Source organism: Thamnophis elegans, chromosome 2 (assembly GCF_009769535.1).
Source record: "Thamnophis elegans isolate rThaEle1 chromosome 2, rThaEle1.pri, whole genome shotgun sequence".
In the NCBI taxonomy this organism is placed as follows: Eukaryota; Metazoa; Chordata; class Lepidosauria; order Squamata; family Colubridae; genus Thamnophis; species Thamnophis elegans.
The window spans coordinates 173,769,819-173,797,308 of record NC_045542.1 but is presented as its reverse complement, the minus strand read 5'-3'; the positions used below and the strand labels follow the sequence as shown (position 1 = coordinate 173,797,308).

At 45.0% G+C, this 27,490-nt stretch overlaps 2 protein-coding genes and 2 long non-coding RNA genes across 4 annotated transcripts; 2 read left to right on the top strand and 2 right to left on the bottom strand.

Annotated features, from left to right (window-relative positions):
• Positions 1 to 891: 891 nt before the first annotated feature.
• LOC116503456 lies at positions 892 to 3,025 on the top strand. Its single transcript, XR_004254699.1, has 2 exons — positions 892 to 1,281; positions 2,923 to 3,025. It is a non-coding gene; the product is annotated as an uncharacterized LOC116503456 (long non-coding RNA).
• A 414-nt stretch (positions 3,026 to 3,439) lies between these two features.
• Positions 3,440 to 18,215, top strand: LOC116503358 (zinc finger protein 665-like). Its single transcript, XM_032209725.1, has 5 exons — positions 3,440 to 3,528; positions 5,338 to 5,452; positions 5,593 to 5,660; positions 7,330 to 7,459; positions 13,710 to 18,215. Exons 3-5 carry the CDS (start codon positions 5,604 to 5,606, stop codon positions 15,761 to 15,763), a joined length of 2,241 nt encoding a protein of 746 aa, XP_032065616.1. The 5' UTR covers positions 3,440 to 3,528; positions 5,338 to 5,452; positions 5,593 to 5,603; the 3' UTR covers positions 15,764 to 18,215.
• On the bottom strand, positions 7,662 to 13,698 carry LOC116503459. The gene is made up of 3 exons (XR_004254702.1): positions 13,612 to 13,698; positions 13,438 to 13,501; positions 7,662 to 7,939 (listed from the first exon to the last, which is right to left on the bottom strand). It is a non-coding gene; the product is annotated as an uncharacterized LOC116503459 (long non-coding RNA).
• Positions 18,216 to 20,536: 2,321 nt separating the features above from the next.
• Positions 20,537 to 27,264, bottom strand: LOC116503351 (zinc finger protein 345-like). The gene is made up of 6 exons (XM_032209717.1): positions 27,158 to 27,264; positions 26,204 to 26,786; positions 24,289 to 24,403; positions 24,103 to 24,170; positions 23,004 to 23,133; positions 20,537 to 22,547 (listed from the first exon to the last, which is right to left on the bottom strand). Exons 2-6 carry the CDS (start codon positions 26,627 to 26,629, stop codon positions 20,860 to 20,862), a joined length of 2,427 nt encoding a protein of 808 aa, XP_032065608.1. The 5' UTR covers positions 26,630 to 26,786; positions 27,158 to 27,264; the 3' UTR covers positions 20,537 to 20,859.
• Positions 27,265 to 27,490: the final 226 nt, after the last annotated feature.

Below are 27,490 nucleotides of genomic sequence, written 5' to 3'. Positions count from 1 at the left end.
TGGTAACTTCAGAAGCTCCAAAATTAATAAATCACCATCCGGTACCTATTGTGCTAATACTCGAATGAATGAACGTGGATAGCTTAACACAATCTCCTGATTCATGCAACTCTGAGAAACACCTTTCCCAATTCTTAGCCTAAAGTAGGCTTTGTCAAACTTGGCCAGTTTAAGACGTCACCTCCCGGGCTTTAAAAATAGCCAACTTTGACAAACGCTGGTCTAATCAAGCACACGGTGCAAATGCTGCGTCTTAGACCCGCTTGCACCTCTCTGTCCATGCAAGGTCTCCCATCTTTTCTGAGGGAAGACCTCCTTTTGTGGTCGTTGGGGAAAGGCTGGAAAGCAGCACCCCAGTTCCCTCCTTGAACCTGGAATGAGCAGAAGGACTTTGTCTGGTCCTTCGCTTCAGTCTGCAAAGGAGGAGATGAGTCAACCCCCTTCAGAAGAGGCAGCCAAGAGGCTGGCCGGAATGCAGGCTGACCCAGAGGCCCAACTGGCCTGTTTTGGCGTGAATTCTTAGACAGGCAACCAACATGAGGGCAGCAACCCTTTCCTCAGGCTTCCCCTCAGACGCGCTCCTCTTTCCCGCCCTTTTGGTGAATCCTATGTGGCGCGCAGAATCCACCAGGGGGCGACCCCCCCCCCCCCGCCGAGACGAGGTAAAGTTACGCGCTTCTCCATTGGGCCGCTAGAGGGCGAACGTCACAGCTGGCTTTCCAGATGAGGCGTGACGTCACAAGCGCTTGCCGCTCTAGGACCTTGCAGTCGCTCTCCTTAACCCCTGGGGCTCCGCAGGAGGCGGAGAGTCTGGCGGGGGGAGATCCGTACGTTCCCCGGGTGAGTTGGGGGCTCTTCCTGGGCAAAGGGAGGGGGGGAGGAGGAGGGAGAGCCGCGCCCGGCCCGCCTCCGGCTGCAACCCCGGGTCCCATGCTCCCCAGCCGCCCTCTCCATGCAGGGTTAAGCGGAAGAAGCGGGTATGCCAGGAAGGCGGCTGTTCGGGGAAGAGCCAGAGGGGGGGAGGTGATGAGAGTCTGCCTGCGGGGGCCAAGCAGGAGAGGAGTCAGGATTCGCACCAGGGACCGCATCCTCCGCAAGTCTTCGGATGTGGGGAGAGAAGCAGGGTAACATCACCTTATAGCCCCTTTGGCTGATCGGTTAGGGCTCCGGGCACGGGGTTGTGTGAACCTGCCTGCTTGTCAGAGGGAAGAAGGGAAAGGGAGCATCCTCCGCCAGGGTCACTTCCTGATGATTTTCATTGGATGTGAAGGGCATTTCACGGTTTGTTCATCTGCTTTTAGAGTTTGGCAGGGTTTTAATTCTTGCATTTTATTGTATTTAGTCTGTGCTATGCAACATACTATATACTAAGACTTTATGCTAACTGTATACCGTATACCAGCGATGACTAACATTTTGGTCGCCGCGTGCCGAAAGCGTGCGCATGTGTGCCCACACCCATAATGCAATGTGCCCCTGTTGACCCCAAAACTGGGCTCTTGTTTGGTGTCGAAGCCGATAAGTCACCGGACACCAGGTGTGATACAGAATCATACTTTTATTTCGGTACCAAGTTGTAAGGACCCCGGTTTGAAAAACCAACCAAGGGCCAAGAGTAGGATCTTACAGCAGTTTTTATAGTCAAGGGATGGTCGCCGTCAACCCTTCGCACTTCACTTAATAATGCACACATAACAGATCATCTTGATTGGCTATTTGGATTTCACGTCACTTGTTTTTCACCCCAGGTCCCGGGTATCTTGCAAAGTGTGCCACCTCTTTGTGGGTTTGGGGTTTTTTTTCTTGTAAGTGAGCTGTTCTTGTTCCTAACATCCTGGCTAGTGGTTTTAAAGTGCTAACTTTTGCCTTGCTGTTAATGTGCAAACCCCCCCCCTCCTTCCTGTTGCAGAGCAGAATAAAGGAACAAACACTTTTATCTGAGGCAGTGACCCCCCGCGCCCTCCCTAAGAAATGAAGACAATGTTTTACCAGAATTCACATTCCTCACTCTCATGTCCATTCCATCCACACCTGGGACTTATGGCCACATATGACCCTTCCTCTGATCCCCAGGGCCTCATCTGGACATACATTCCATCATGTGATCCGTCATACTATACTAAGACTTTATGCTAACTATATACCATTTATCAGTGATGGCTAACCTTTTTGTCATTGTGTGCCAAAAGCACGCACATGTGTGCCCGCAGCCATAATGCAGTGTGCCCCGGCCCCTGTGCATTCCTGCGTAACCCCCCTGTGCTTCCCCTGCACATGCATGTGACCCCCACGCTCCCCATGCACCCCACGCATGTGCGTACCTCGCACCCAGTTTTGGGCCTAGCAGGCCTCTCTGAAGCCTCTTTGGACCCAAAATGGAGCACGGGGGGGGAACGCTGCACCCACTCAGCCTGTGCTCCTTCCCGTCCCCCTGTGCATGTGACCCCGCTGCCCCAGGCATGCACGCACATCTCCCGCGTGCACAGCAAAGACCTGAAAATCAGCTGGCCTGTGGGGAGCGCACACAAATGCGCGGTGGAGCTAAGCTGGCCGATGGCCTGCATGCCCGCAGAGAGGGCTCTGCGTGCCACCTGTGGAATGTGTGCCTTACGTTTGCCATCACAGCCATTTACTAATATATTAAATAAATTATATACTTTGCTATTCTATGCGCTATAACTGTGATGACAAACCTATGGCAGCTGTGTCAGAGGTGGCACGCAGAACCCTTTCTGTGGGTACGTGTGCCATTGCCAGCTGCTCTTCTGGTTTTTAGCTTTGTTCTTTGGTTATAATTCCTAGTGGAAATAGTTCTGGTTTAAATTCCAGTCTCTGTCCCGTCATCCCCACCAATACTATTACTAATCCTAATATACGTACTATATGCCATATAGTATGTTATACTGTAATTTTCCATTTCAGATACATAAACTGGAAGGTATTTGCATGTCTTCAGATACAGCCAAAAATTATATTTCAGCTAAAATGGACCGAATGAATGAATGGCTGTTGTTGCCACTCCTATGACAACAGAAGTGATCTTATGAATGAAAAGGCATTTGGAGAGCCACAGGATTGGCCCCTTTGGGAGTTGCCTCACCGGATAGAGAAAGAATGGAGACCCAACACTTAGCAAGCGTGGGAAATGAAAAATGTCCTTCTGCCGTTCAGCCTGGGAACTGTGGGGAAATCTGGGCAAGAGCTGGGCAGAAGATTCTGGAGGAGGAAACTATCATCCATTCAGAAGATCAGCCTTGGAACTTCACAAGCTACCAGGAGGCTGAGGGTCCCCGGGGGCTTTGCAATCAACTCCATGACGTTTGCAGGCGATGGCTGAGACCAGAAAAGCACACCAAAGCCCAGATGCTGGACCTGGTGGTTCTGGAGCAGCTCCTGGTCCTTCTGCCCCCAGAGATGGAGAGCTGGGTGCGGGAGTGTGGAGCAGAGACCAGCTCCCAGGCGGTGGACCTGGCAGAGGGCTTCCTCCTGAGCCAGGCGGAGGAGCAGAAGGAGCAGGTCCAGTTGCAGGTGAGACGCCTTTATCTTGGAACGCCAGGATAGTTTTAGGGAATAAAGATTTGAATACTTCACCTTTCCCTACCAGCTTTCTCTAATATTCATAGTATGTGAAGATAGAATAGAACAGAATGAGCTGGAAGGGACCTTGGAGGTCTTCTAGTCCAGCCCCCTGTTCAAGCAGGAGAACTTATACTATTTCAGATAAGTGACTGTCTAGACCAGTGGTTCTCAACCTGTGGGTCGGGACCTTTTTGGGGGCCGAATGACCCTTTCAGAGGGGTCGCCCAAGACCATCGGAAAACACATATTTTCGAAAAAATACGGAAAGCATAAAATAATTTTATGGTTGGGAGTCACCACAACATGAGGAACTGTATTAAAGGGTCGCGGCATTAGGAAGGTTGAGGCCCAATGGTCTAGACTCTTAAAAACATCCAGTGATGGAGCACATGCAATTTCTGCAGGGAAACAGTTCCACTGGTTAATTGTCCTCACTGTTAATACGTTTCTCCTTAATTCCAGGTTGCTTCTCCCTTTGATTAGTTTCCAACCATTGTTTCTTGTCCGGCCTTCTGGTGCTTTGGAGAATAATTTCACACACAAGCACTCTTCTTTGTGGCAGCCCCTCAAATACGGGAATACTGCTATCATGTCACCCCTAATTCTTCTTTTCTTTAGATTAGCCAAACCCAAATCCTGCATTCATTCTACATATGTTTTAGTCTCCGGGCCTTTGATCATCTTAGTTGCTCTTCTCTGAACTTCTTCCAAAGGCTCAGCATGTTTTTTGGAGTATGATGACTGAAATTGGTTGCAGTGTTCCAGGTGTGGTCTTATGAGGGTTTTATAAAGTGGCACTAGTACTTCACGAGATCTTGATTCTATGTCTCTGTTTATACAACCCAGGACTGTATTAGCCGAGGTGGCGCAGTGGTTAAATGCAACACTGCAGGCTACTTCAGCTGACTGCAGTTCTGCAGTTTGGCTGTTCAAAATCTCACCGGCTCAAGGTTGACTCAGCCTTCCATCCTTCTGAGGTGGGTAAAATGAGGACCCGGATTGTTGGGGGCAATATGCTGACTCTGTAAACCGCTTAGAGAAGGCTGAAAGCCCTATGAAGCGGTATATAAGTCTAACTGCTATTGCTATTAGCTTTTTTGGCTGCTGCTGCACACTGCTGGCTCATATTCGAGTGGTCATCCATTAGGACTCCAAGGTTCCCCCTCATTATTTTTGAGGCAGGTCTCGCCTAATCTGCACCTTTGATTTCTCCTGCCTAAATGTAATTTTTTTTTTGCTTTTCTCCACATTGAAAATCATTCTGTTGGATGGGGTCCGTTGTTCAAGTCTGTCAAGATCTTTTTCGATTCTGAGATGTTTAACCAATGCTTGTAGGACAGTGGCGGGGACCTTTCTTTAACCGCGTGCCAAAATTGCTCGCATGCACGCTATCGCGCATGCGCACACGCCCACACCAATTCAATCCTCCCCGCCCACCTGCGCATGCGCACATGCCCCCTGCCCAGGCTCCGGAGGCTTTCCTGAGCCCTGGGGAGGGCAAACATGACCTCCCCAGGTCCTCCAGAAGGGCGAAAATCAGCTGGCCAGTGCGCGTATTTGCATCAGAGCTGAAAAGTGGCGTGCCAGCAAATATGGCTTCGTGTGCCATCACAGTTGTAGGACATAGTTCCACTGGTTTGTCACTGCATGTCGCTGATGGATATTGGCAGTTTTGAGCTTGTGTTCCGAGAACAAGAAACCATTTCTTATTGAGTTGATGTCTGTTCATTCTTCTTTTCTCCTCCTGTCTATTTGAAGTCCTTCCCTGTGGAGATCAGCATTTCTGAGGGAAAGAGGATTCCATCAAATCCCCCTCAAGAGCTGTTTTTCTGGAGGATCCCTCAGGAAGAGCCAAGTCAGCACACCTTGGAAGGTAATTGAAGGCCCTCTCTCCCCCCGCCAATTATACAGAGTGATCTCAGCTCTCTCACCTTCTCTTTGTCTTCCCTTTGGCAGAATATACCTCCTCCTATTTTGTTATTTATTCATTTTAAAATTCTGTCTCCTTCACAGGGAATCATAGAATGACGTTTTCTGGTCCTTACGATGGAGCTGAAACAGTGGTTGAACCTCCAAATCAAGTAAAGATAAGATAGATTTGTATTCTGCCTTTTCATCAGGAAGTCAAGCTGATGTACAAAACTCTCCATCATCCCATCCCCCCCACCTACCCACCCACACCCCGTTTGGGCTGTGTTATTTTCATATTTCTGAGCAATGTGGAAAGGACAACAGCAGGTTCAAGTTGGTCTCAGCAGGTTAGCTTCTCTGAAGGCTGTTGTTGGGACACAATGTTTTGTCATTTCTACCCTCAGATTTTGCTTAAAGGTAAAGGTAACGCGTAAGTGCTAGTCATTCCCGACTCTAGGGCGCTCTGTGGCGCGGAGCTAGGGATTCGAACCACCGAAGGTAACACATAAGTGCTAGTCGTTCCCGACTCTAGGGCGCTCTGTGACGTGGAGCTAGGGATTCGAACTGCCGAACTGCTGACCTTTCTGATCAACAAACTCAGCGTCTTAGCCACTGAGCCACCTTAGGAAATTGCTTAGGAAATCTTTTTTAAAAAGACCACTAGTTAACTTCCACTGCTGGGTACTCTTCCTACTATTAATTTACAAGAAGTAATTTTTTAAAAAACCTTCAAGAAATAGGAATGTAGGAATAAACACATCACAGCGGCAGCAACTGGTAAACAGATCCATGCTTTTTATTATTCTTTGACCTCAAATTAATTGTACAAAGCTTATTAAAAAATAACTAAATGGTCACACTGTAGCATTACAATTTTTAAAAAGCCTTGTTTGCAACCTGTGATTAAAAATGAGTTTGTCAGAGTAAAAGATAATGCAGATTGTTAAAATCCAATGACAATGGCCAGATGGGAAAGTCTCTAAGTAAAGAAGGAGCATATAATCAAGGCAGTTTTGGCCTGCAAAGTAGTTTTCAATCCTCTGATTTGTGCCAGGATTTGGAAACAAAACAATCCAGCTGATGAATGTCCTTCCTGGGGAATTTCCTTAGTTTTGTCTTCTCCCCTCCCCATTAATTTATTTATTTATTTAGTAGATTTATAGGCCGCCCAATCCCGGAGGACTCCGGGCAGCTTACAAAACAAAAAGAATGATTAATAAAAATAAAAAGAACAAATTAAAAAACATCACCCATGCACCCAATCTGATTGGGGCTGGATCTCAGAAATGAGGCCAGGTTTTAACAGCTTTCCTGAAGGCCATGAGAGTGGGCAAGGTCCGGATCTCTGGGGGTAGTTCATTCCAGAGGGTCGGAGCAGCCACAGAGAAGGCCCTCCTCCGGGGAGCCGCCAGCCAACACTGTCTGGCTGACGGCATCTGAAGGAGGCCCACCCTGTGGGATCTCACCAGCCGTTGGGAGGTATGTGGCAGTAGGCGGTCTCGCAGGTATCCTGGTCCTAAGCCATGTAGGGCTTTAAAGGTAATAACCAGCACCTTGAATTGCGTCCGGAGACCAATAGGAAGCCAGTGCAGCTCGCGGAGGATAGGTGTAACGTGGGTGTATCTTGGTACACCCAATATCGCTCGCGCGGCTGCGTTCTGGACTAGTTGCAGTCTCCGAATGCTTTTCAGGGGCAGCCCCATGTAGAGCGCATGGATTCTTTGGATTCATATCAAGCACAGCCTTTTAAGTTAGCAAATATCTTTGCTTTGGGAATTTGTAAACAATGGAACAAACCGAACAAATACTCTTTGCCCTTTTCTGTTTTTCCTTGTTCAGGAGGGCCTTGTGTCCTTCGAGGAGGTGACTGTGGATTTCTCTGAGGAGGAGTGGTCTCATCTGGATCCTGAACAGACAGCACTGTATTGGGAAGTCATGCTGGAAAATCATAGGAACATTGCCTCTCTGGGTAAGAATTTGATACGCTTCAATAGAGTGTTCAGGAAGATATTCTATAATTACATGCCATCAGTTATTTCGGTTCACCGTCAAATGCGCGCTCAACAAAAGCACGCCGATGAAACCGCGGCAAGAAAACCGCGAGTTCGAAAGCACGCCGATGAATGAGCGCAGAAGCGCGCTCTAAACCTAACCCTAAACATAACCCTAAACCTAACCCTTACCCTAAACCCTTACCCTAACCCTTACCTTAACCCTAATCGCGCTTCTGTCGGTGCTCTTTTGTCGGCACGCCTTTGTGGGCATGCTGTCGACATCGCAGTTTTGTCGCCATGGTTTTGTCGGGCGCGCATTTGTCGGGCGCGCATTTGTCGGGTCACGGTTATTTCTTAAGTAAAAAATCTCCAGTCAAGATGTCATTTCTGCAAATAGCGAAGGAAAACATCTGGCCTTCTCCTGCTCCAAGATGGAAAGAGGTGACGGTACTTTGCTATGGACAAAGAGATGGAGTCAGATTGATCCGATAATAGCACATTAAGAGAAAACAAATCAGGCTGACCAGAGTATTTAATAAAATAAATGATTTTATCTCCATTTATTTTAAATGGAAATAATAACTCATCCTACACTCCTGCGTAGATAGAGCTTAACACGTTGTAATGATTCAGTTATTCCACCACCGCATGGATACAATCTTTGTTTGATGGGAATTTATTACAACCTTTCTTGAGTAACAGCTGTTGAAAGGGCATTAAATCTGGCTAAAGAAAGGGCCCATCTGAATTTTGGGATTGTTATGTGATTGAGATATTTGGCTAATTGGAGAGGGTGTGCAGATTGGCACAAGATGGTGTTTCTGGGTAGAACTGAGAAGTGCATACTTCCCTCCATGTAGATGTCGTTCTATTGAGGACTACACTTTAAGTGTGGTTGGTCAGCCAGTTACGAATCCATCTGGTGGTGATGCTGTCTAGCCCACATTTTTCTATCTGATCAAGTGGTCTATTTTATCAAATGCCTTATTGAAGTCCAAGTAAATTATATCGACAGCATTCCTCTAGTCACTAATTTTGTCACTTCGTCAAAGAATACAATAAGATTTGTTTGACATGATAAACTTTTGATTAACCAAAGTTGGTTTTTTGGTTATGACTTTGTTTGCGTCTTGGTGTTCAATAATTCATTGCTTGATTATCTTTTCTAGAATCTTCCCAGGTATTGAGGTCAGGCTGATAGGTCTGTAGTATCCTGGATCAATTTCCCCCCCCCCTTTTTTTTTTGAAGATGGGAACTACATCAACTCTTTTCCAGTCCTCTTGTAATTCTCCATAAGGGATGTATTAAGTGACAAAAGTCTATGTTATGTGTCTGGAGCAGGTCACCGCCTGGCTCAGATTGTAATTCCCGGGACTCTAAGCAGTCAAAACTGTCCTCTTGTATATACAGTAAGCAGCATTTGGTTTATTATTCTTGGAAGATTCTGCATGTTTTTTTTTATTGAAAATTTAAAAAAAAAGTTTTACAAATATATGCCTCCCCTCCCCCTCAAAACTCAACTCCCCCCCCCAACCTCCCAGAGCAAATTCAGGGTATAAATATTAACATCCATATTCTAAAATAAGCTAACAGACTTTGGCATCATCCCTCACTTGTGCTTTAACTCTCCTTTTGTAAAGCTAACTTTAAGCAAATTGTATCATTCCTTGCTCATTCACTCATAAGCTATCTGGAATTTCTTGGTCCCATATTTATTCTGAATATAGTCAAGCCATCTTCTCCATTCCCGCTTATATTTCTCATCTGAATGGTCCTTAAGATATGCTGATATTTTAGCCATCTCTGCTAAGTTTGTTACTTTTAGTGTCCATTCTTGAATAGTAGGTAATTCTTCCTTCTTCCAGTACTGCGCCACCAATAGTCTTGCTGCCCTTGTAAGGCTCAAAATCATATTAGTCTCTGTAATTGCACAGTCTGTAATTATACCTAACAGGAATAACTGAGGAGTAAACTTTATCCTCTTTTTAAGAATATTTTGCATAATCCGTCAAAATGCTTTAACCTTTTTACAAGTCCACCATATATGGCAGTGGTTCCCAAACTTGGCAACTTTAAGACTTGTGGATTTCAACTCCCAGAAGCAGAGCTGGCTGGAGAATTCTGGGAGTTGAAGTCCACAAGTCTTAAAGTTGCCAAGTTTGGGAACCACTGCTATATGGTAATACGTAGCATCAACAAAATCACAACTCCAGCATTTAGGTTGTAAATTCGGATACATACAAGCCAATTTTTTAGGATCTAAGTGCCATCTATAAAACATCTTGTTCTGCATGTTGTAGTACTTTGACAGGGCAGGGCAGAGGAATTTTAATCTGCTCCAGGACATCCTATATTGATGGTATAGGGATCTGGATTCCCCTAGTCCAGTGATGGGCAACCTTTTTGGCGTGGTGTGTCAAAAATTGGCAAAAAATCGAGCATAACTCACGTGTGTCACTTCGACAAAAACATAATTTTGCGCAATTTATAGTTTAAACTACAAAAATGTATAATTGCAATATATAATTGTATTTAATAAACCAAAAACAAATTATTTAACATACCTGCTTAGTAACTTTATAGATATATAAATTATAGATAACCAATTAGGGGTTAACTAGCCTAACAAGCTAACACAACCTCCCCCTCACTTATCTCAGGTATTGTGGGCAATTACAAGTCCATGGCACCCCAATAGTTGCTGCTAATGGCGCTCACAGTTCCCGTTGGCACTCCGCTGTTCCCTGCTGTGGTGCAGTCGTAACCGACAGTCCCAGGAGTAGACTCTCTGTGCCGGCCTGACTGGAGAGAGGCGCGCACTGTTCCCGCGCTCCTCTCCTGCGGGTCCTCCCTCGCCGCGCTGATGATGTGTGTGCGCACGGCACGCACGCCTTACCAGCAGCCCCTGCACTCAGAAAGGGGCGGCGGCGATACAGTAAGTGAGTGTGGGCGGGGGAGATCACACGTCCCGCCCCCCCCCCCCACCGTTCCTCCAGCACAGATTCTTTCATCCTCGGCGGCCGTGCAGGAGCCGAGGATGAATCGCATGAAATCCTGTGCGTGTCACCCCAAATGACTACGCGTGTCAGCACTGACACGCGTGTCATAGGTTCGCCATCACTGCCCTAGTCAGAGGAATGGGCCATCATGCTGACACATCTTTTATCAATGTGCTAACTGCTGTCTTGGGTAATTGGTGAAATCAGGTTAATTAAAAATCTGGTTGCTTTTTGTGTAGCCACTAGTTCCTCTCAAGTTGTCCAGTCTTTGGATAATATCAGCTTGTTGTAAGCCTGGCAGGTCCCTGAGACGGTTAATCAGACAAACCCCCCCCCCCCCCCGGGAGTTGTCTGTGCAGTGTCTTGTTCTAAAAAGAGCTGACTTTTTGCCTGCACAGTTATTTCCAGTTGCCTCTTGAAAAAGCACCTTTGAGATAAGTGAAATTAGGGTTTCACAATAAGAAGGTTCACAAGGCAAGAAAAGTCCAGAGTTCACAAGGCACGATCCAAAACAAGATACTGTATGATGTCAATCCAAATCAAGGCAAGAAAATGCACAGTTAGGAAATGAACATGTTCCCGGCATCACCTCCATCTCTCTGCTGTGCTCAATAGCCAGCTTCTGATACAACTCATCAAGATGGCGAGGCTTTCTCCTCATGAGTTATCTGGCTGTCCTTCTCTGCTTCTGCTTTTCTCTGCCCTACCTGTGTCAGCATTCCAAGTATCATGTAGAATTAAATCAGAGTCCAAGGCAAAACGATCCTTAAAGTTCCAATTTAATAAATCAGACATCTTAGCACATCTGTGAAATCCCAATTCTGGAAATTACATCAGAATCCCACCCAGTTAAAAGTTCATGATCTTGTCCCCACACCCACAAATCCATCACATGGTCCAATCTTCTTCTTCCACGCTGTCATCTCCACACAGCTGCTTCCGGGAAAGTGTAAAAGTGTGAAGACAAAAGATGACCTTGATCTTCTAGAAAAGAATGACAACAATACATTCCACAATCCTACTCCTTTCTGTTCCCCCCCTCCCATCAACTATACTAAAGAAACAGCATAATGAAATAAGAGAAAGTGTGACTGGCCAAAATTCTAAAAGGAATATAATTGCAGGCCTGACACCTGTTCTTGGATCAGGTAAGGAAGGCAGTTCCTCTTCCTCATCACTGACCAGCTGCGGGGGCATGCTTTCCTCACCTGAAGCCTCAGAGCTGTCTTTCTGAAGCTATGCTTCAACCAAATCACTCTCAGACAGCTGCTCAGAGCCATTAACCCACTCCCCGCTTCATGCGCCATGAACTGGTTCATCTTCCTCCAAGCTGACATCTAGAGAGGTATTGGGGAAGCATCCAGGGGAGACATCACATACATTGCCTTTGAAGCCTCCAAAAATCATGGGAAGAGTGCCTTTAATCAGAGGTGGGTTCCTCCTGGTTCGGACCGGTTCGGCTGAATAGATAGTAACCCAGCCTGCCATGCCCCCAAACTGGTTCTATCGGCAGCGCCATCTTGTTTTTTGCTTCTGCGGATGCACAGAAGCATTTCCCCCAGTACTGTGTATGCGCGTATAGCATACATCAAGTGTGCTTCGTGGGCCGCGTCCCTGAGCGAACCGGCAGTAGCAGCAGCCGGAACCCACCCCTGCCTTTAATGCAGTTTTGGAGGCTGAAGAGGCCATAGAAAGTGAACAAAGGCCATGTCAGTCCTGCAATTATATTCCTTTTAGAATTTTGGCCTGGCACACTTTCTCTTATTTCATTATGCTGTTTCATTAGTATAGTTGATGGGAGGGGGGAAATAGACAGGAGTGAGATTGTGGAATGTATTGTTTTCATTCTTTACTAGAAGCCAAGGTCATCCTTTGTCTCCGCACCAGTACACCTGACCGGAAACAGATGGGTGTAGATGCCAGCATGGAAGAAGAAGATTGGACCATGTGATGAATTGTGGGTGTTGGGACAAGATGATGAACTTTTAACTGGGTGGAATTCTGATGTCATTTCCAGTATTGGGATCCATAGCATGATGCCAACATGTCTGTCTTATTAAATTGGAAACTTAAGGATAGTTCTGCCTTGGACTCTGATTTAATTCTGCATGATATTTGGAATGCTGATAGGCCTTCTGTAATGGGACTCAGAGCAGCCTTGAATAGTTTGTATAGGCTTGTCAACAAAAAGAGAACACTACCTGAAAGTAAAGCAAGATGTAGCAGACCCGGGAGAGCATTGAATAGTAGGACAATCACAGCTTTTTTTGAGGTGAATCACTGATTGTAGGGGTGAAGTTGAAGCACGGGCCTCTATTTCAAGCCCAGGTTTGGGGCTGCTGCTGCTGAGTACCATTGTTTAGAGAGGCCTAGATCAGATGTGATATTCAGCAGATTCTGACCAGTTCTAGAGAACCGGTAGTGGGAATTTTAAGTAGTTCGGAGAACCAGTAAATACCACCTCTGACTGGCCCCGCTCCCAACTATTCAGTGCCTCCTGAGCCCCAGCTGATCAGGAGGGAATGGGGATTTTGCAGTATTCTTCCCCTGCCATGCCCAGCATACCCACCAAGCCACATCCACAGAACTGGTAGTAAAAAAAATTGAATCCCACCACTGGTCTAGATGGGGGGAGATAATTTTCTCTTGATGGAGGGGCAAAAGTCATGTATGTTACACCAGCAGAGTAAAGTATTTTCTAAAATTTTGGACATTCCAAGCACATATGTTACACCACCATTGTGTTAAATCATGCTGTTTTTCCATTGCAAACATAGTGTTGAGAATAGAATTCCTGATTTTTTTTCTCTCTGCTGCTATGTAATTTTGGCAAGAGAAAATGAATAGTAAAGAGAAAGTAGTTTGAATAGGAAAAAAGGACTTGTTTCAAAATAGCTTTACTTCTCAATGTTGAAATTAACCTACTCCAATAGATGTTAGGCTATCTGCTTACCTGCCTGGATGTTTCCTCTGTTTATTCCTTAAATGAGAGCTGAGTCTGGATGAGATTTGAGTACCTATGGATAATTGTAGAGAAAGAGGTATTTTCTAGATATTTCCAAAGCCTTTATGGCTTATCAATATAGAAATTATAATTTCTATAGCATGTCATGGTAAGCATGCAAACCTGCAATATATTGGAATTTTGCAAAAATTAAGATGAAGATTCATATGACTTCCTACAGTTTGATGTTCTTCACTAGCCATTTTTCTTTTCCTTTGAAGGTAATAATGGGCAGGAGAATCAAGATTCCTTTGAAATGTTCCAAGTGATCAACGCTGGAGATGGAATGGAGAAGTCAGCAATTCGAAAGAAAGTAGAAAGACTTGAAAGAAACCCATTAAACAACTGGAATGAAGAAAGTTCATCTTTCATTGATGATTTGATGCCAGACTTTCTTGCCCAAGAAGGGCGGGAAAATAAATATGAACACTATCGAATCCAAAACAAACAAGATACTATAAGCAGAAACAATGGAAAAAATTACACTGGGACTTTTTCTCCTGGAAATAGATCTCTTATATCTCCAAAACAAATTCACTTACAAGAGAAGCATTATGAATGTGTGGAATGTGGAAAAAGCTTCAGAACAAGAAGTCAACTTACTTTCCATAAAATGATCCACACAGGACAGATGCCATATAAATGTGTGTATTGTGGAAGAGGCTTTCGGTCATGGGGTGGTCTTTTTTACCATAAAAGGATCCACACGGGGGGGAAACTATATAAATGCATGGAGTGTGGAAAGACCTTTAATCGGAGCAATGACCTTACTTCCCATAAGATGATCCACACAGGAGAGAAACCACATAAATGCACAGAGTGTGGAAAGGCCTTTACTCACAGGAGTAAACTTGCGATCCATGAAAGGATCCACACGGGGGAGAAGCCATATAAATGCACGGAGTGTGGAAAGACCTTTTCTCAGAAGAGTCATCTTACAGTCCATAAAAGAATTCACACAGGGGAAAGACTATATAAATGCATGGAGTGCGGAAAGACCTTTGCTCGAAGCAATGACCTTACTTCTCATAACTTGATCCACACAGGGGAGAAACCACATAAATGCACGGAGTGTGGAAAGGCCTTTACTCAGAAGAGTCATCTTACAGTCCATAAAAGAATTCACACAGGGGAAAGACTACATAAATGCATGAAGTGCGGAAAGACCTTTACTCGAAGCAGTGACCTTACTTCCCATAACATGATCCACACAGGGGAGAAGCCATACAAATGTATGGAGTGTGGGAAAATGTTTGCAGAGAGGCGTAATCTTACTTTCCATAGCATGGTCCACTTAGGGAAGAAGCTATATGAATGCATGGGAAGTGGAAAGGCCTTCGCTTCCAGCAGTCTTCTCCCTTCCCATAATATGATCCACAGAGGAGAGAAACCACATAAATGCATGGAGTGTGGGAAGGCTTTTGCTCATAGAAGTAAACTTGCAATCCATAAAAGGAACCACACAGGGGAAAAGCCATATAAATGCATGGAGTGTGGAAAGAACTTTGCTCATAGAAGTCAACTTACTAAACATAAGAGGATTCACACAGGGGAGAGGCCATATAAATGTCTGGAGTGTGGAAAGGCCTTTGCTCAAAGTGGCGGTCTTGTGTCCCATAAAAGAATCCATACAGGGGAGAAGCCATATAAATGCACAGAATGTGGAAAGACCTTTTCTCAGAGGAGTCATCTTACAGTCCATAAAAGAATTCACACAAGGGAAAGACTATATAAATGCATGGAGTGTGGAAAGACCTTTGCTCAAATCAGTGACCTTACTTCCCATAACATGATCCACACAGGAGAAAAACCACATAAATGCATAGAGTGTGGGAAGACCTTTGCTCATAGGAGTAAACTTGTGATCCATAAAAGGATTCACACGGGGGAGAAGCCATACAAATGCATGGAGTGTGGGAAAATGTTTGCAGAGAGGAGTAATCTTACTTCCCATAGCATGATCCACATAGGGAAGAAGCTACATGAATGCATGGTGTGTGGAAAAGCCTTTGCCCATAGAAGTCAACTTAATAAGCACAATAGGATCCACACAGGTGAGAAGCCTTATAAATGTCTGGAGTGTGGAAAGGCCTTTGCTCAAAGTGGTGGTCTTGTTTCCCATAAAAGGATCCATACAGGGGAGAAGCCATATAAATGCACGGAATGTGGAAAGACCTTTTCTCAGAGGAGTCATCTTACAGTCCATAAAAGAGTTCACACAAGGAAAAGACTATATAAATGCATGGAGTATGGAGACATTTGCCCAAAGCAGTGACATTACTCCCTGTAACATGATCCACACAGGAGAGAAACCACATAAATTCATGGAGTTTGGAAAGACTTTTTCTCAGAAAAGTTATCTTACGGCCCAGGGCTGCTGCAGCATGTCTCACGAGGCGATCTGGTCCTGGAAGTAAATAGCAATGGATGTCATAGTTGAGCTCCCTGAAAGTGGGAGGAACACTGTCATTTGGACAGTAATAGACCTCTTTTCTAAACAAACCCACTTCGTAGCCTACCAAAGCGTTCCATCTGTCCAGAGGCTGACCATGCTATTCCTGCAGCACATCTATTGATTGCACAGGAAGCCAAAGAGAATTTTTCTCAGATTGAGGGACCAATTCACTGTCACGTTTTGGAGGGGGATAGTAAAGCTGATAGGATCCTCCCAAGAGTTTAGCTCTGCATTTCATCCAAGTACAAATGGAGCCAGTGAATGAGCAAAAACAATGATAGAGCAGTACTTGAGATGCTGTGATAACTAGTCAGCAGTCTACCTGAGTGGATCTCCTGCTGTTTGCTGAGATTACATACAATAATGCAATACACAGCAGTGTGGGGCATACCCCATTCAAAATAGCCATGAGGTGGAGTTTATCCCCATGCCAGAATACTCTTGGGAATCTTTCTCAGTGAGCTTAACAGAATGGGTGGGTTCTTTGAAGAGCATGTGGGGAAATCTAAAACGGGCACTAGCTAGAGCAACGGAGACTCAAAAAGTACAGGCAGACAAGAGGCGGTCACCCCAGAGACTGTTTCACATTGGAGAGAAAGTGTCTCCACAAAATACATTCAACAAAATTGAAGCTGCTGTGTCAAAAGCTGGGTCCAAAATGTATAGAGCCTTTTCCCATGGTGAAAATAATATACCCAGTGACGGTTAAAGTTAAAACTGCCACACCTATAGGGAAAAATAAACCGGGTGTTCCATTGCAGCTTGCTTAAACCGGTGGTAGGGTCAGAACTGAGGCCAATAGCCAGGATAGCTCCAGGTCCAATCGTCGTGGAAGGGGAGACACATTGTGCGGTAAAAAGGATCCTGGATTCCAGGTTATACAAAGGCAAATTCTAATACTGAATACAATGGGAGAGATATCCAATATCAGAAGCTAGATGGTGAAAGCACAAAATATGAAGGCAGATTAGTTGATCAGGAAGTTTCACAAGAACTATCCCCAGAAACCCAAATGACCTTCCTAGGGATAAGGGGAGCCTGATTTCTCTCTGTGTGTGTGTGTGTGCATTTTTGATGTTTTCCAGATGATTCTCACTTTCTAGGGGAATCCGACTGTCAACTTTGAAACTGATTAGGCTTGCTGCAGCCATCTTTCTGTTTCTCAGCTTGCCACACAGTGTGGGAGGGGGGAGATCTGGAATGTCAGACCAGACACCAACAATAGATCATGGGAAGCAAGGTAATCTGAACAGGTGGTGGCCAAAGACTACGGGGAGTTGCCTGTGAGACACCAGAACACCTAACTGGGCACTGTGACCTGTGACAATGAGGGAGGGAGTTTTCTATTCTTTAGTTATACTGAAAGTACAGGAAATAGTTAGACCTGGTTTTGTTTTCATCCGTGTCAAAATGATGTACTCAATAAAAGTTACTTGAGAAAGTTGAAAGTCTCGGAGTGCTGAATTGGTTGGGTTCATTTGACAGAACCTTGTCAGGTGCCACTTACCATCATGTTATCTTGTTCTCGCTCTCATACAGGATTGGTCCCATCTTGGCAGGAGTCAAGAGTTTCCTTCTTACTGAATGGAGGGGTGAACTCTATGACTTGTCCCATGTGAGTTCTCTCCCTTGTCTTTGGTGGAGTCCTCTTTTTATTTGACTGGATCTGGGGGGGGGGGGAGATGGTCGTTGGTCATGGTACTGACCGCTTGACTGCTCTATGCCCCTCTTTCCTGCAGTGAAAGCAACCACCCATTCTCTGGTGGGGTCTCCCCCTTTAGTTGGGAGTGCACCCACTTTCCTCCTAACTTTGCTTCTCAGCTGGGTGCTGGGACCAACCATCTGGTATCTTGCGCTTGTGGAATTCCACTAGCTTGATCTCTACTTCAGTAGCTATGCGGTGCCATGCCTGCAGCTTGCAGGCAGTTCTGATATAGCTCCTTATTCAGTCCTTCATGGGAGTGGTAGACCGGCAAGTGTTCAGACCACTTTCCCAAGAGACTGGCTACCCAGCAGAAATCTTGAATGTACTGTCATTGGTCACTTCCCTTGCTTCAGGGCACAGATGCAGGCTTCCGCTGTTGGGCTGCCATGGGATCCTTGAACTGCTCCTGCAGGGTTTGCATGAATGTGTCAAGGTCGACCAGCTCTGAGGCATCTTCATCATGCTGGGACACCAGCCACTCTTAAGTACTCTTTTCCAGATTGACTGCCTAAAGGATCTGGATCCAAAGGATCCAAAGCACCTGAGGGCAGAACAAGAAGCAATTGGGGGAGGTGGGAACTAATCAAGGACAGAAGCAACCTAGAACTAGGGAAATTTCCTGACAGTTAGAACAACTAATCAGTGGAACAACTTGCCTCCAGAAGTTGTAAATGCTCCAACACTACAAGCTTCTAAGAAGAGATTAGATAACCATTTGTCTGAAATGGTATAGGCTTTCCTGCCTAAGCAATAGGTTGAACTAGAAGACCTCCAAGGTCCCTTCCAACTCTGTCATTCTAAATATTTTAAATATTATTCTGTAGGCAGACAAATAAACTCCAATTATATATTGACCCACACAGGGGAGAAGCCATATAAGTGTATGAAGTGTGGAAAGAACTTTGCTCGGAGTGGTCGACTTAGTTCACATAACAAGATCCACACAGGGAAAATGCCATATAAATGCTTGAAATGTGGAAGGGATTTTAGATGGAATGTTTTTGCTCTGCATAAAAGAATGCATGTAGGGGAGAAGCCACAGAAATGCAGAGTGAGGAATTACATTTGCTCGGCACAGATAACTTACTTCCCATCAGAAGTGTTAGATACTTGTTCTAACTACAAGTTCTTTCCACCAAGGTCCTCTGTTCCGGCAAGAGAGGTTTAATCCTATTGGTCGAAGGGTCTGACAGCTCCCTATAAAGGGCTGCTGTCAGACTTAACCTTCGCTGGATTGTTCTCACTTGTTGTACTTAATAAAGAGATGTTGTTACCGTTAAGCCTATGTGTACCTATCCATTCACATGGACAAAACCATAATTACATGGAGTATGTAACTAAGTTAAAGAATCTGAAAGAGAATAGTGAATTTTGCTAATATAAATGATAGTCTATAAATAATACGTGCAAATAGAAACATTTTCCACACCAAAGAAAAAAAAGTACAGATAGTTAAATTGATTCCTTTATTAAAATAAATTAAAATATCTAATTTTGTTTTTATTGGGAAACTGCTTCTGGCTTTTGTGCTTGTGATGGGAAAATGAAATTTTGACTAATCTTGGCAGCAATCCAGCCTGCCAAGCTAGCCCCAAAAGTTCTCCCACTTTAGTGCCTACGTTGACTCCTGCAAAAGGGCGTGTGCACAATCACTCCTTTTATAGTCTTGAGAGAAGCCTAATTACTACCAGCTGAGTGCAATTATCTCCTGTAACTGCGCAACTGTTCCTTCCGGCTATCATCTGTTTGGTGTCGGGCATCCAGGAATAACTCCCTTGGCTCCTCCCCACTGCTCCAATGCATGTCTTCAGGATCACACTCCCTTGTCACCTCCTCACTAGTCCAAGGCTCAGGGGCCTCCTGGTGGCCAACCAGCCTCTCTGCGCCCTGCTTGAAGTCGGAACCCTATCCAGGGTCCTCCACATCCTCCAGAGCCGACTCATAGGGCCCCTCGCTGTCGGAGTCTGGTGGCAGCCATAACAGTAATCTATCTCATCTATCTCTATCTCTATCTCTCTATCTCTATCATACACATACACACACTTTAGAAACTGCCGATCTTCCCAATGGACTCTGGGTGATGTTCAGACAAAATGTTAAAAACATAAAAATTAAACATATTTAACATAGAAGTGTAGGAAGTTAGCACCCACTCACCCCTAGAAAAATGAAATATTTTTGGAAATATTAAAGGGGCAGAATATTTCCCCCTAAAAAGGAGGCAGAAACTCATTTCCCCCACCTTTGTGAATGGACTATTAAGGTCTGAGTCAGACTATTCATGTTTTTAAGCAGGAAACAGACTCACTCTTAATAGCCCCCACCTTTGTCAATTTGTCACCATTAAGGCCTGGGCTACTCTACTCTACATAACAAAGAGCTACCCCCTTCAGGTAGAGCCATTTCATTGCATCAGCCACCACTCCAACAAACTTAGAACAAAGAGAAACCTGGCCCCCCCCCGCCCTCCTAGGAGTCTGACAACCAATCAGGATACATTTCTTACACAGCAAGAGGAAACTAAGGTGGGACCCAACAGAGGGCATAAAACCCAGGGACTCTCAGCATCTCTTCCCTTTCTGCTCAGGAACTCAAGCCATATGATACTGTTCATCAATAAACCATCTTTCCAAGCAGCCACCATGTTTCCAGTGTCTTTCACTCCACTTGGAACTGAACCCAGAAGGATATTTCTTCCAACAAAGGCAAAGATCATAAAAATTTGACAATAAAAAAATAAAAGTTAGGTGAGGGCCATTGGAACCCAACCAACCTCATGGTTACATACTCCTAAAAGTCCCAATCTTGTCAGGGTTTGGCCCTTTTTAAAAAACCTTCCCTAGATAATTACACACACATAGGAAATGCAGAGATTTAACCAAGAAAGTCTATATGGATTCTCACACAAATATGTTTATTGAAAAATTAGGTCATTACTTTTCCTGAAGCTCTTTCCAAGTTACTCATATAATTTCTGTTTTGTATAGATCCTTTATGATATGTAAGGGACCTATTATGACTGGAGCCCTTTCCACACTCCATACATTTTATACCTTCTCCCATTTGGATCTTTGTATGGGAAGTAAGATGACTGGTCTGAGTAAAGGTCTTTCCAAACTCCATGCTTATATAAGGCTTTTCTACTGTGTGGATACTTTTATGTAACATCAGTGATCAATTTTTGTAGAAACCCTTTCCACATTCCACAAAATTATATGGCATCTCCTGTGTGAATCCTTTTATGATAAGTAAGACGATCACTCCGACTGAATCTCTTTCCACACTCCAAACATTCATATGGCTTCTCCCCGGTGTGGATTCTTTTATGGGAAATAAGCCCACTGGTCTGAGCAAAGGTCTTTCCACACTCCGTGCATTTATATGGCTTCTCCCCTGTGTGGACCCTGTTATGGATGGTAAGATCACAATTCCTCCGAAAGCCCTTTCCACATTGCACACATATAAATGCCTTCTGGCTTGTGTGGGTCATTTCATGGTGTATAAGGGAACGTTTTGTTTTCAGCCACTTTCCACATTCTTTGCAACTATATGGCTTTTCACCTGTGTGGATCTTTTTATGGGAAATAAGACTACTGCTATGAGCAAAGTCCTTTCCACACTCTGCACATTTATATGGCTTCTCCCCGGTGTGGATCCTTTTATGGGAAGTAAGATTGTAGCTCTGAGCAAAGGTCTTTCCACACTCTGCGCATTTGTATGGCTTCTCCCCTGTGTGGATCCTTTTATGGATGGTAAGTTTACTCTTTTGAATAAAGGCCTTCCCACACTCCATGCATTCATATGGCTTCTCCCCTGTATGGATCTTGTGATGGAAAGTGAGATAATTCTTCGCAGCAAAACTCTCTCCACACTCCATGCATTTATATGGTCTCTCGCCTGTATGGGTCCTTTTATGGTTCACAAGCTTACTCCTGTAAGCAAAGGCTTTCCCACACTCCATGCATTCATGTGGCTTCTCCCCTGTATGGATCTTGTGATGGTAAATGAGATAATTCCTCGCAGCAAAAGTCTGTCCACACTCCATGCATTTATAGGGCTTCTCCCCAGTGTGGATCCTTTTATGGATGGTAAGACTATAGTTCCTGTGAAAGCCTTTTCCACATTGCACACAGTTAAATGCCTTCTGCCTTCTGTTGATCATTTCATGGAGAATAAGGGAACGTTTTATATTCGGCCACTTTTGAATCTCCTTACAATTATGTGGCTTCTCTATGTGACTCCTAATATGTTTAGTAAGTTGACTTCTATGAGCAAAGATCTTTCCACATGTAGTGCTTTTATATGGCTTCTTCCCTTGGTGGATATTTTTATGGTAAAAAAGACCACCATTAGAACTAAAGCTCTTTCCACATTCCATGCATTTATATGTTTTCTTCATTGTATGAGTCATTTTATGTACAGTAAGATCACAACTGGCACCAAAGCTTTTTCCACATTTCATATATTTATATGGCTTCTGTCCTGTATGGGACTTTTTATGAAAAGTAAGATGATTGCTTGTTCTGAAGCTTTTTCCACATTCCTCACATTTATAAGGCTTCTCTTCTATGTGGATTTCTTTTGGAGATATAAGGGATCTATTTCCAGGCGAAAGATTTAAAGTCCCATTGTATTGGATTGGAAAGCGTTCATTTACATGTAAATTAGCTTTGATCAGTTCCACACTTTTCCAAACATATTTCTTTATATTCCCTTGTTGGGCAAAAAACTCTTGCACTGAAGCATCAATAGAAGATGAGTTTTCCTGGTTCCAGTTATTTAACTGGTTTCTTTCGTGTCTTCCTACTGCCTTTTGAACTGCAGACTTCTCCATTCTATCTCCAGCATTGATCACTTGGAACAGTTCACAGGAATCTTGATTCTCCTGCACATTATTACCTTCAGAAGAAAAGAAAAATGGCTAGTGAAAAACATCAAACCGTAGGAAGTCATATGAATTTTTGTGACATTCCAACATATTTCATGTTTGCATGCTTACAATGACAAGGGATAGAAATTACAATTTCTATATTCATAAGCTAGAGAAACTTTGGAAATATCTAGAAAATCTCTCTTTCTCTACAATTAATCATACATATTAGCTCTCACTTAAGCAATAATCAGAGGAAATATCCAAGGAGGTAGTAGGAGATAGCCTAACATTTATTAGAGCCAGTTCATTTCAGCAGAGATCTGTAAGAACTAAAACAATTTTGAAACAAATTCTTTTTTTTCTATTCAAACTACCTCCTCTTTGCTATTCATTTTCTTTTGCCAAAATCATATAGCCGCAGAGAAAAAACTCAGGAATACTTCTATTCACTCTCAACACTAGAGTTAATAGAAAACTCTTACCCAAAGAGGCCACGTTCCTATGATTTTCCACCATGACTTCCCAATGCAGCTGTTTTTGATCAGGATCCAGCTGAGACCACTCCTCCTTTGAGAAATACACAGCCACCTCCTCGAAGGACACAACATCCTCCTTAACAAGGAAAAACAAAAAAAGGCCAGGGAGGATTTGTTCCATTATTCCCAAAACCACAACTATCTGCTAAATTAAATAGTTATGCTTAAGAAGATTCCAAGGTTTAAGGGAGACAGGAGAAGACAAAACAGAAAGTTATGTTTATTTCTTCATTGCTATTTCTTTAAGAGATTTTTTTTTAATTGCTTCTTATAAACTAATAGTAGGAAGAATACCCAGCAGAGCAAGTTAACTAGTTGCCTTTAAAAAAACATTTCCTAAACAGAATCTGAGAGTAGAAATGTGTGTATCCCAACAACAGTCTTCGGAGGAAACTAACCTGCTAAAAGCAACTTAAGTCTACTAAACTCCCTTCCACATGGCTCACAAACAGCAAAATAACACAGCCCAAAGAAGTGGGGGGGGGGGAGAATGGAGTGCACTGTACACCAGCTTGACTTCCTGAAGGCAAGACACAACACAAATCTGTTGTGGCCCAGTAGGAGCCGTTGGAGCTGCCAATGGACTCCGATAGTGAGGGACCCTATGAGTCGGCTCTGGAAGATGTGGAGGACCCTGGGCAGGGTTCAGACTCCAAGCAGGGACCAGAGAGGCTGGTTGGCCACCAGGAGGCGCCTGAGTCATGGAGCAGTGGTGAAGATCAAAGGGAGTTTGTCCCTGACACCAGGCAGAGAAGGGAGGAGAAACAAAGACAGCAATTACGAAGGCAGACTCATACGGGTGGTTGTGGTTTGGCTCCTCCCAAGAGAGTATATAAGAAGAGACTTTGGGAGGAGACTTTTTGCAGGACACAACCGTTCATACCAAGCTGGAGAAGCTCTTGTGTGTATTGTATCTCTTATCTGTGGGAGTCTTGTCTGTGAGTAATTACTGTGAATAAAGTGTGCTAACAGTAAGCCTGTGTCGGCGTTAATCACCAGACGGAGGGGGATCAGAACACAAATCTAGCTTATATCCCCCACTTACTTGATTTGGAGGTTCAGCCACTGATTCAGCTCCACCATAAGGACCAGAAAACTTCATTCTGTGTTTCCCTGTGAGGAAGACATTCATGATTAATAACAAAATAGAAGGACATATTCTAACAAAGAGAAGGCATAGACAAGGTAAGATAGCTGGGATCTCTCTGGGGAATGAAGGACCTTCGGTTACCTCCCAAGGTGTCCTGACTTGACTCTTCCTCAGATACCGCCCTGAAAAACAGATCCTCGGGGGAATTTGATGGATTCCTCCTTCCTTCAGGATCTCTGATCTCCACAGTGAAGGACTTGAAATAGGAGGAAGGAGAAAAGAAGAAGAATTTATGGACATCATACAACATGAAGAGGATTCTTGTTATCCAAACACAACCTCAAAGCACCCGATAGTCATCAAGGACCTGAGAGATGAATGAATGGAACTACCATATTTTCCGGAGTATAAGACGCACCCTTTTCCTCAAAAAAGAGACTGAAAATCTGTGTGCGTCTTATACACCGAATACAGCATTTTTTGCCTTCCAAAGCCCTGCCCCTTCACCAAAATGGCTGTGCATACCCTTATGGAGGCCTTCAGAGAGTTCCTGGGGGCTGTGGAGGGCAGAAATGAGCAAAAAATGAGACTTTTTTTGCCCCCTTCCATCCCCCAGCAGCACTCTATAAGCCTCCATAAGGCTATGCATGCAATTTTTTTCACAAAAAACAGGCCCGTTTTCACGAAAAATGAGCCATTTTTTGCTCATTTTTGCCCCCCCCCCCCAGGATCACTCTGCAAGCCCCCCCAAGGCTATTCATGCCTTTTTTTTAAAAAAAACTGGGTCCATATTCATGAAAAATGGGCCGTTTTGGGGAGGTTTGCAGAGTGCAAAAGGGTTTTTTTTCCTTTCCGAAAGCTCTTTAATTGATTGATGAGAATTACATTGATCAAGTGCTGTGCCAGCAGAAACACCTACCTATCTACTGTATTTCTCTCTATCTCTATTTTTCTCTCTCTATCCCTCAACCTATCTACACACTCTCTCTCCCTACCTACCTACTGTATTTCTCTCTCTCTATCCCTGTACCTACCTACCTACCTACACACTTTCTCTCTCTCCCTACCTACCTACTGTATTTCTCTATTTCTCTCTATCCCTTTATCTACCTACCTACCTACCTACCTAACTACTCTCTCTCTCCCCCTACCTATCTACTGCATTTCTCTTTCTATTTCTCTCTCTATCCCTCTACCTACCGACCTACCTACACACACACGCTCTATTTCTCTCTCTCTCTCTCTCTCTCTCCCCCTATATCTACCTACCTAACTACTCTCTCTCTCCCTACCTACCTACAGTATTTCTCTCTCTTTCTCTCCCTGTCTATTACTCTAGCTACCTACTTACTTTTAATGAATTAGTGAAACACCTCCATGTAGTACCTCCATGCCAGAGGAGTCTGGAAGGGAGGGAGTGAAGAATTCAAACTCTTTATTCACTTTGTTGGAAGAACTGTTCTTCTGGCTTCCATTCCAAGTAGGGAAAAAGACACTAGAAAAATGGAGGCTGCTTGGAAACGTAGGAAGTTCTTCCAACAGAAAGATGGTTTTAATGGTGGACAGGACGTGGTTGAGGTCCTGGGGAAAAGGGGGGAGGTCACATGCCTCAAAGATGTTGAAGAAAAAAAGGGGGGGGTTCTTGCTGAGAACCCCCCCTCCCCCGCTCCTGTGCAAGAAATGCACTCTGATTGGCTGTCAGAATCCCATTGGGCCATGCAGGGGCAACTCTGTAGGCTGTCCTGAGACCCAACCCTGTTTGTCCTGCTGGCTGATGCAATCCTCCCAGGTGCCATGTGGTGAGATGAGTAGAAGGCTAATCCTACCTTTGTTATATAGAATAGAATGGCCCAGGCCGCAATGGCCCATTGACAAAGGTGGGGAGAGCAGAAAGCTGCAAGGAGCTACTTTGGCTTTAAAAACACATTTCTCCCTTTACATATCCAGAGAAATATAATATTCTGCATTTTTAATATTTCCTAGATTTCATTCTTCTAGGAGAGGGGTGGGTACAATTTCAAAGCCCATCTAGACTCCAGAGTCAAAAGTCCCTTACCTCCAACTCGACCTGCTCCTTCTGCTCCTCTGCCTGGCTCAGGAGGAAGGCTTCCGCCAGGGCCACCGCCTGAGAGCTGGTCTCTGCTCCACACGCCCGCACCCAGCTCTCCATCTCTGGGGGCAGGATAGCCAGGAGCTGCTCCAGAACCACCAGGTCCAGCATCTGGGCTTTGGTGTGTTTTTCTGGTTTCAGCCATCGCCTGCAAAAGTTGTGGAGTCGGCTGCAAAGTCCTCGGGGACCCTCAGCCTCCTGGTATTGGATGGTCCTGAAGCTGCAGGGCTGAACTTCTGAATGGAGGATGGTTTCCTCCTCCAGGAACTTCTGCCCAGCTCTTGCACAGATCTCCCCACAGCTCCCAGGCGGAACATGAACAGCACGAGAGCCTTTTCGAGCGGCTTCACTTGCTAAAAGTTGCGCCTCCATTCTGTCTCTAGCCTGCAAGGCAACTCCAAGCAGATCCCAGGAATCTTGTGGATCCCCAAACGCTTCTCATTCATGGGATGGTTTCTGCTGTTGCGGGACGGACTGCTTCCTTTGCTCAATCAAGAGATAATTCTGGCTCCCAAAAACATACAAATGGCTTTGAGATGGAAAAGAAAAGAAATGCCAAGAATTACAAAGTGGAGAATTCAGCCACTGAACAACCTTCACCCAACCTGCCTGGAGCCCCAAAGGGGTCATCCCACAGCAGGGCCGGGGAGGAGGCAGCTGGAGAGGTCGCCCTGCTTCTCTCCCCTCTCTCCAGCGCTCAGGGAGCAGGGTGCGAATCCTGCCTCCTCCCGCCCGGCTTCTCTCCTCTCCTGCTGGGTCTCCGCAAGGTCGACCCTTCTCTCCCCCCCCCCCCTGGCATCCTCGCCTCCCCCTGCATGCAGAGGGCGGCAGTGTAACATGGGACCCGGGGTTAAAGCCGGAGAAAGGCTTCCCTTTGCACGGGAAGAGCCCGCAACTCACCCGGGGCACGTCTGGGTCTCCCTCCCCCCCGCCAGACCCTCCCGCAACCTCTTGGATTAAGGCGAGCGAGCGCGGCGTCCTAGAGCGACAAGAGTTTTTGATGTCACTTCCTTCCCAGCTTCCTCTGGCAAGGTAGGCGTGGCTTTCGACCTCCAGTGGCCCAATGGGGAAGCGCCTGATGTTCCCTTCCCTTGGCAGAAGGCGCCCCCTGGTGGATTTTGCTTAGATTTGCAGGCTTCCCTGCAAAGCGCGGGAAAGGGGAGCTCATCTGAGGGAAGGGCAGGGATGATGGGCGTGGGAGCAGGAGGAAAGGCCCTCTCTCTCAATGCCTCC

What these genes read in the sequence shown, in the direction of transcription:
- LOC116503358 (XM_032209725.1), top strand. Translation starts at nt 5,604, where the DNA reads ATGACGTTTTCTGGTCCTTACGATGGAGCTGAAACAGTGGTTGAACCT. An exon ending in TGGTTGAACCTCCAAATCAA is followed by an intron (nt 5,661 to 7,329) that starts GTAAAGATAAGA and finishes TTCCTTGTTCAG; the next exon opens with GAGGGCCTTGTGTCCTTCGA. An exon ending in TAGGAACATTGCCTCTCTGG is followed by an intron (nt 7,460 to 13,709) that starts GTAAGAATTTGA and finishes TTTCCTTTGAAG; the next exon opens with GTAATAATGGGCAGGAGAAT.
- LOC116503351 (XM_032209717.1), bottom strand. Translation starts at nt 26,629, where the DNA reads ATGGAGGCGCAACTTTTAGCAAGTGAAGCCGCTCGAAAAGGCTCTCGT. An exon ending in AGGAGCAGGTCGAGTTGGAG is followed by an intron (nt 24,404 to 26,203) that starts GTAAGGGACTTT and finishes TCCTATTTCAAG; the next exon opens with TCCTTCACTGTGGAGATCAG. An exon ending in TGGCTGAACCTCCAAATCAA is followed by an intron (nt 23,134 to 24,102) that starts GTAAGTGGGGGA and finishes TTCCTTGTTAAG; the next exon opens with GAGGATGTTGTGTCCTTCGA.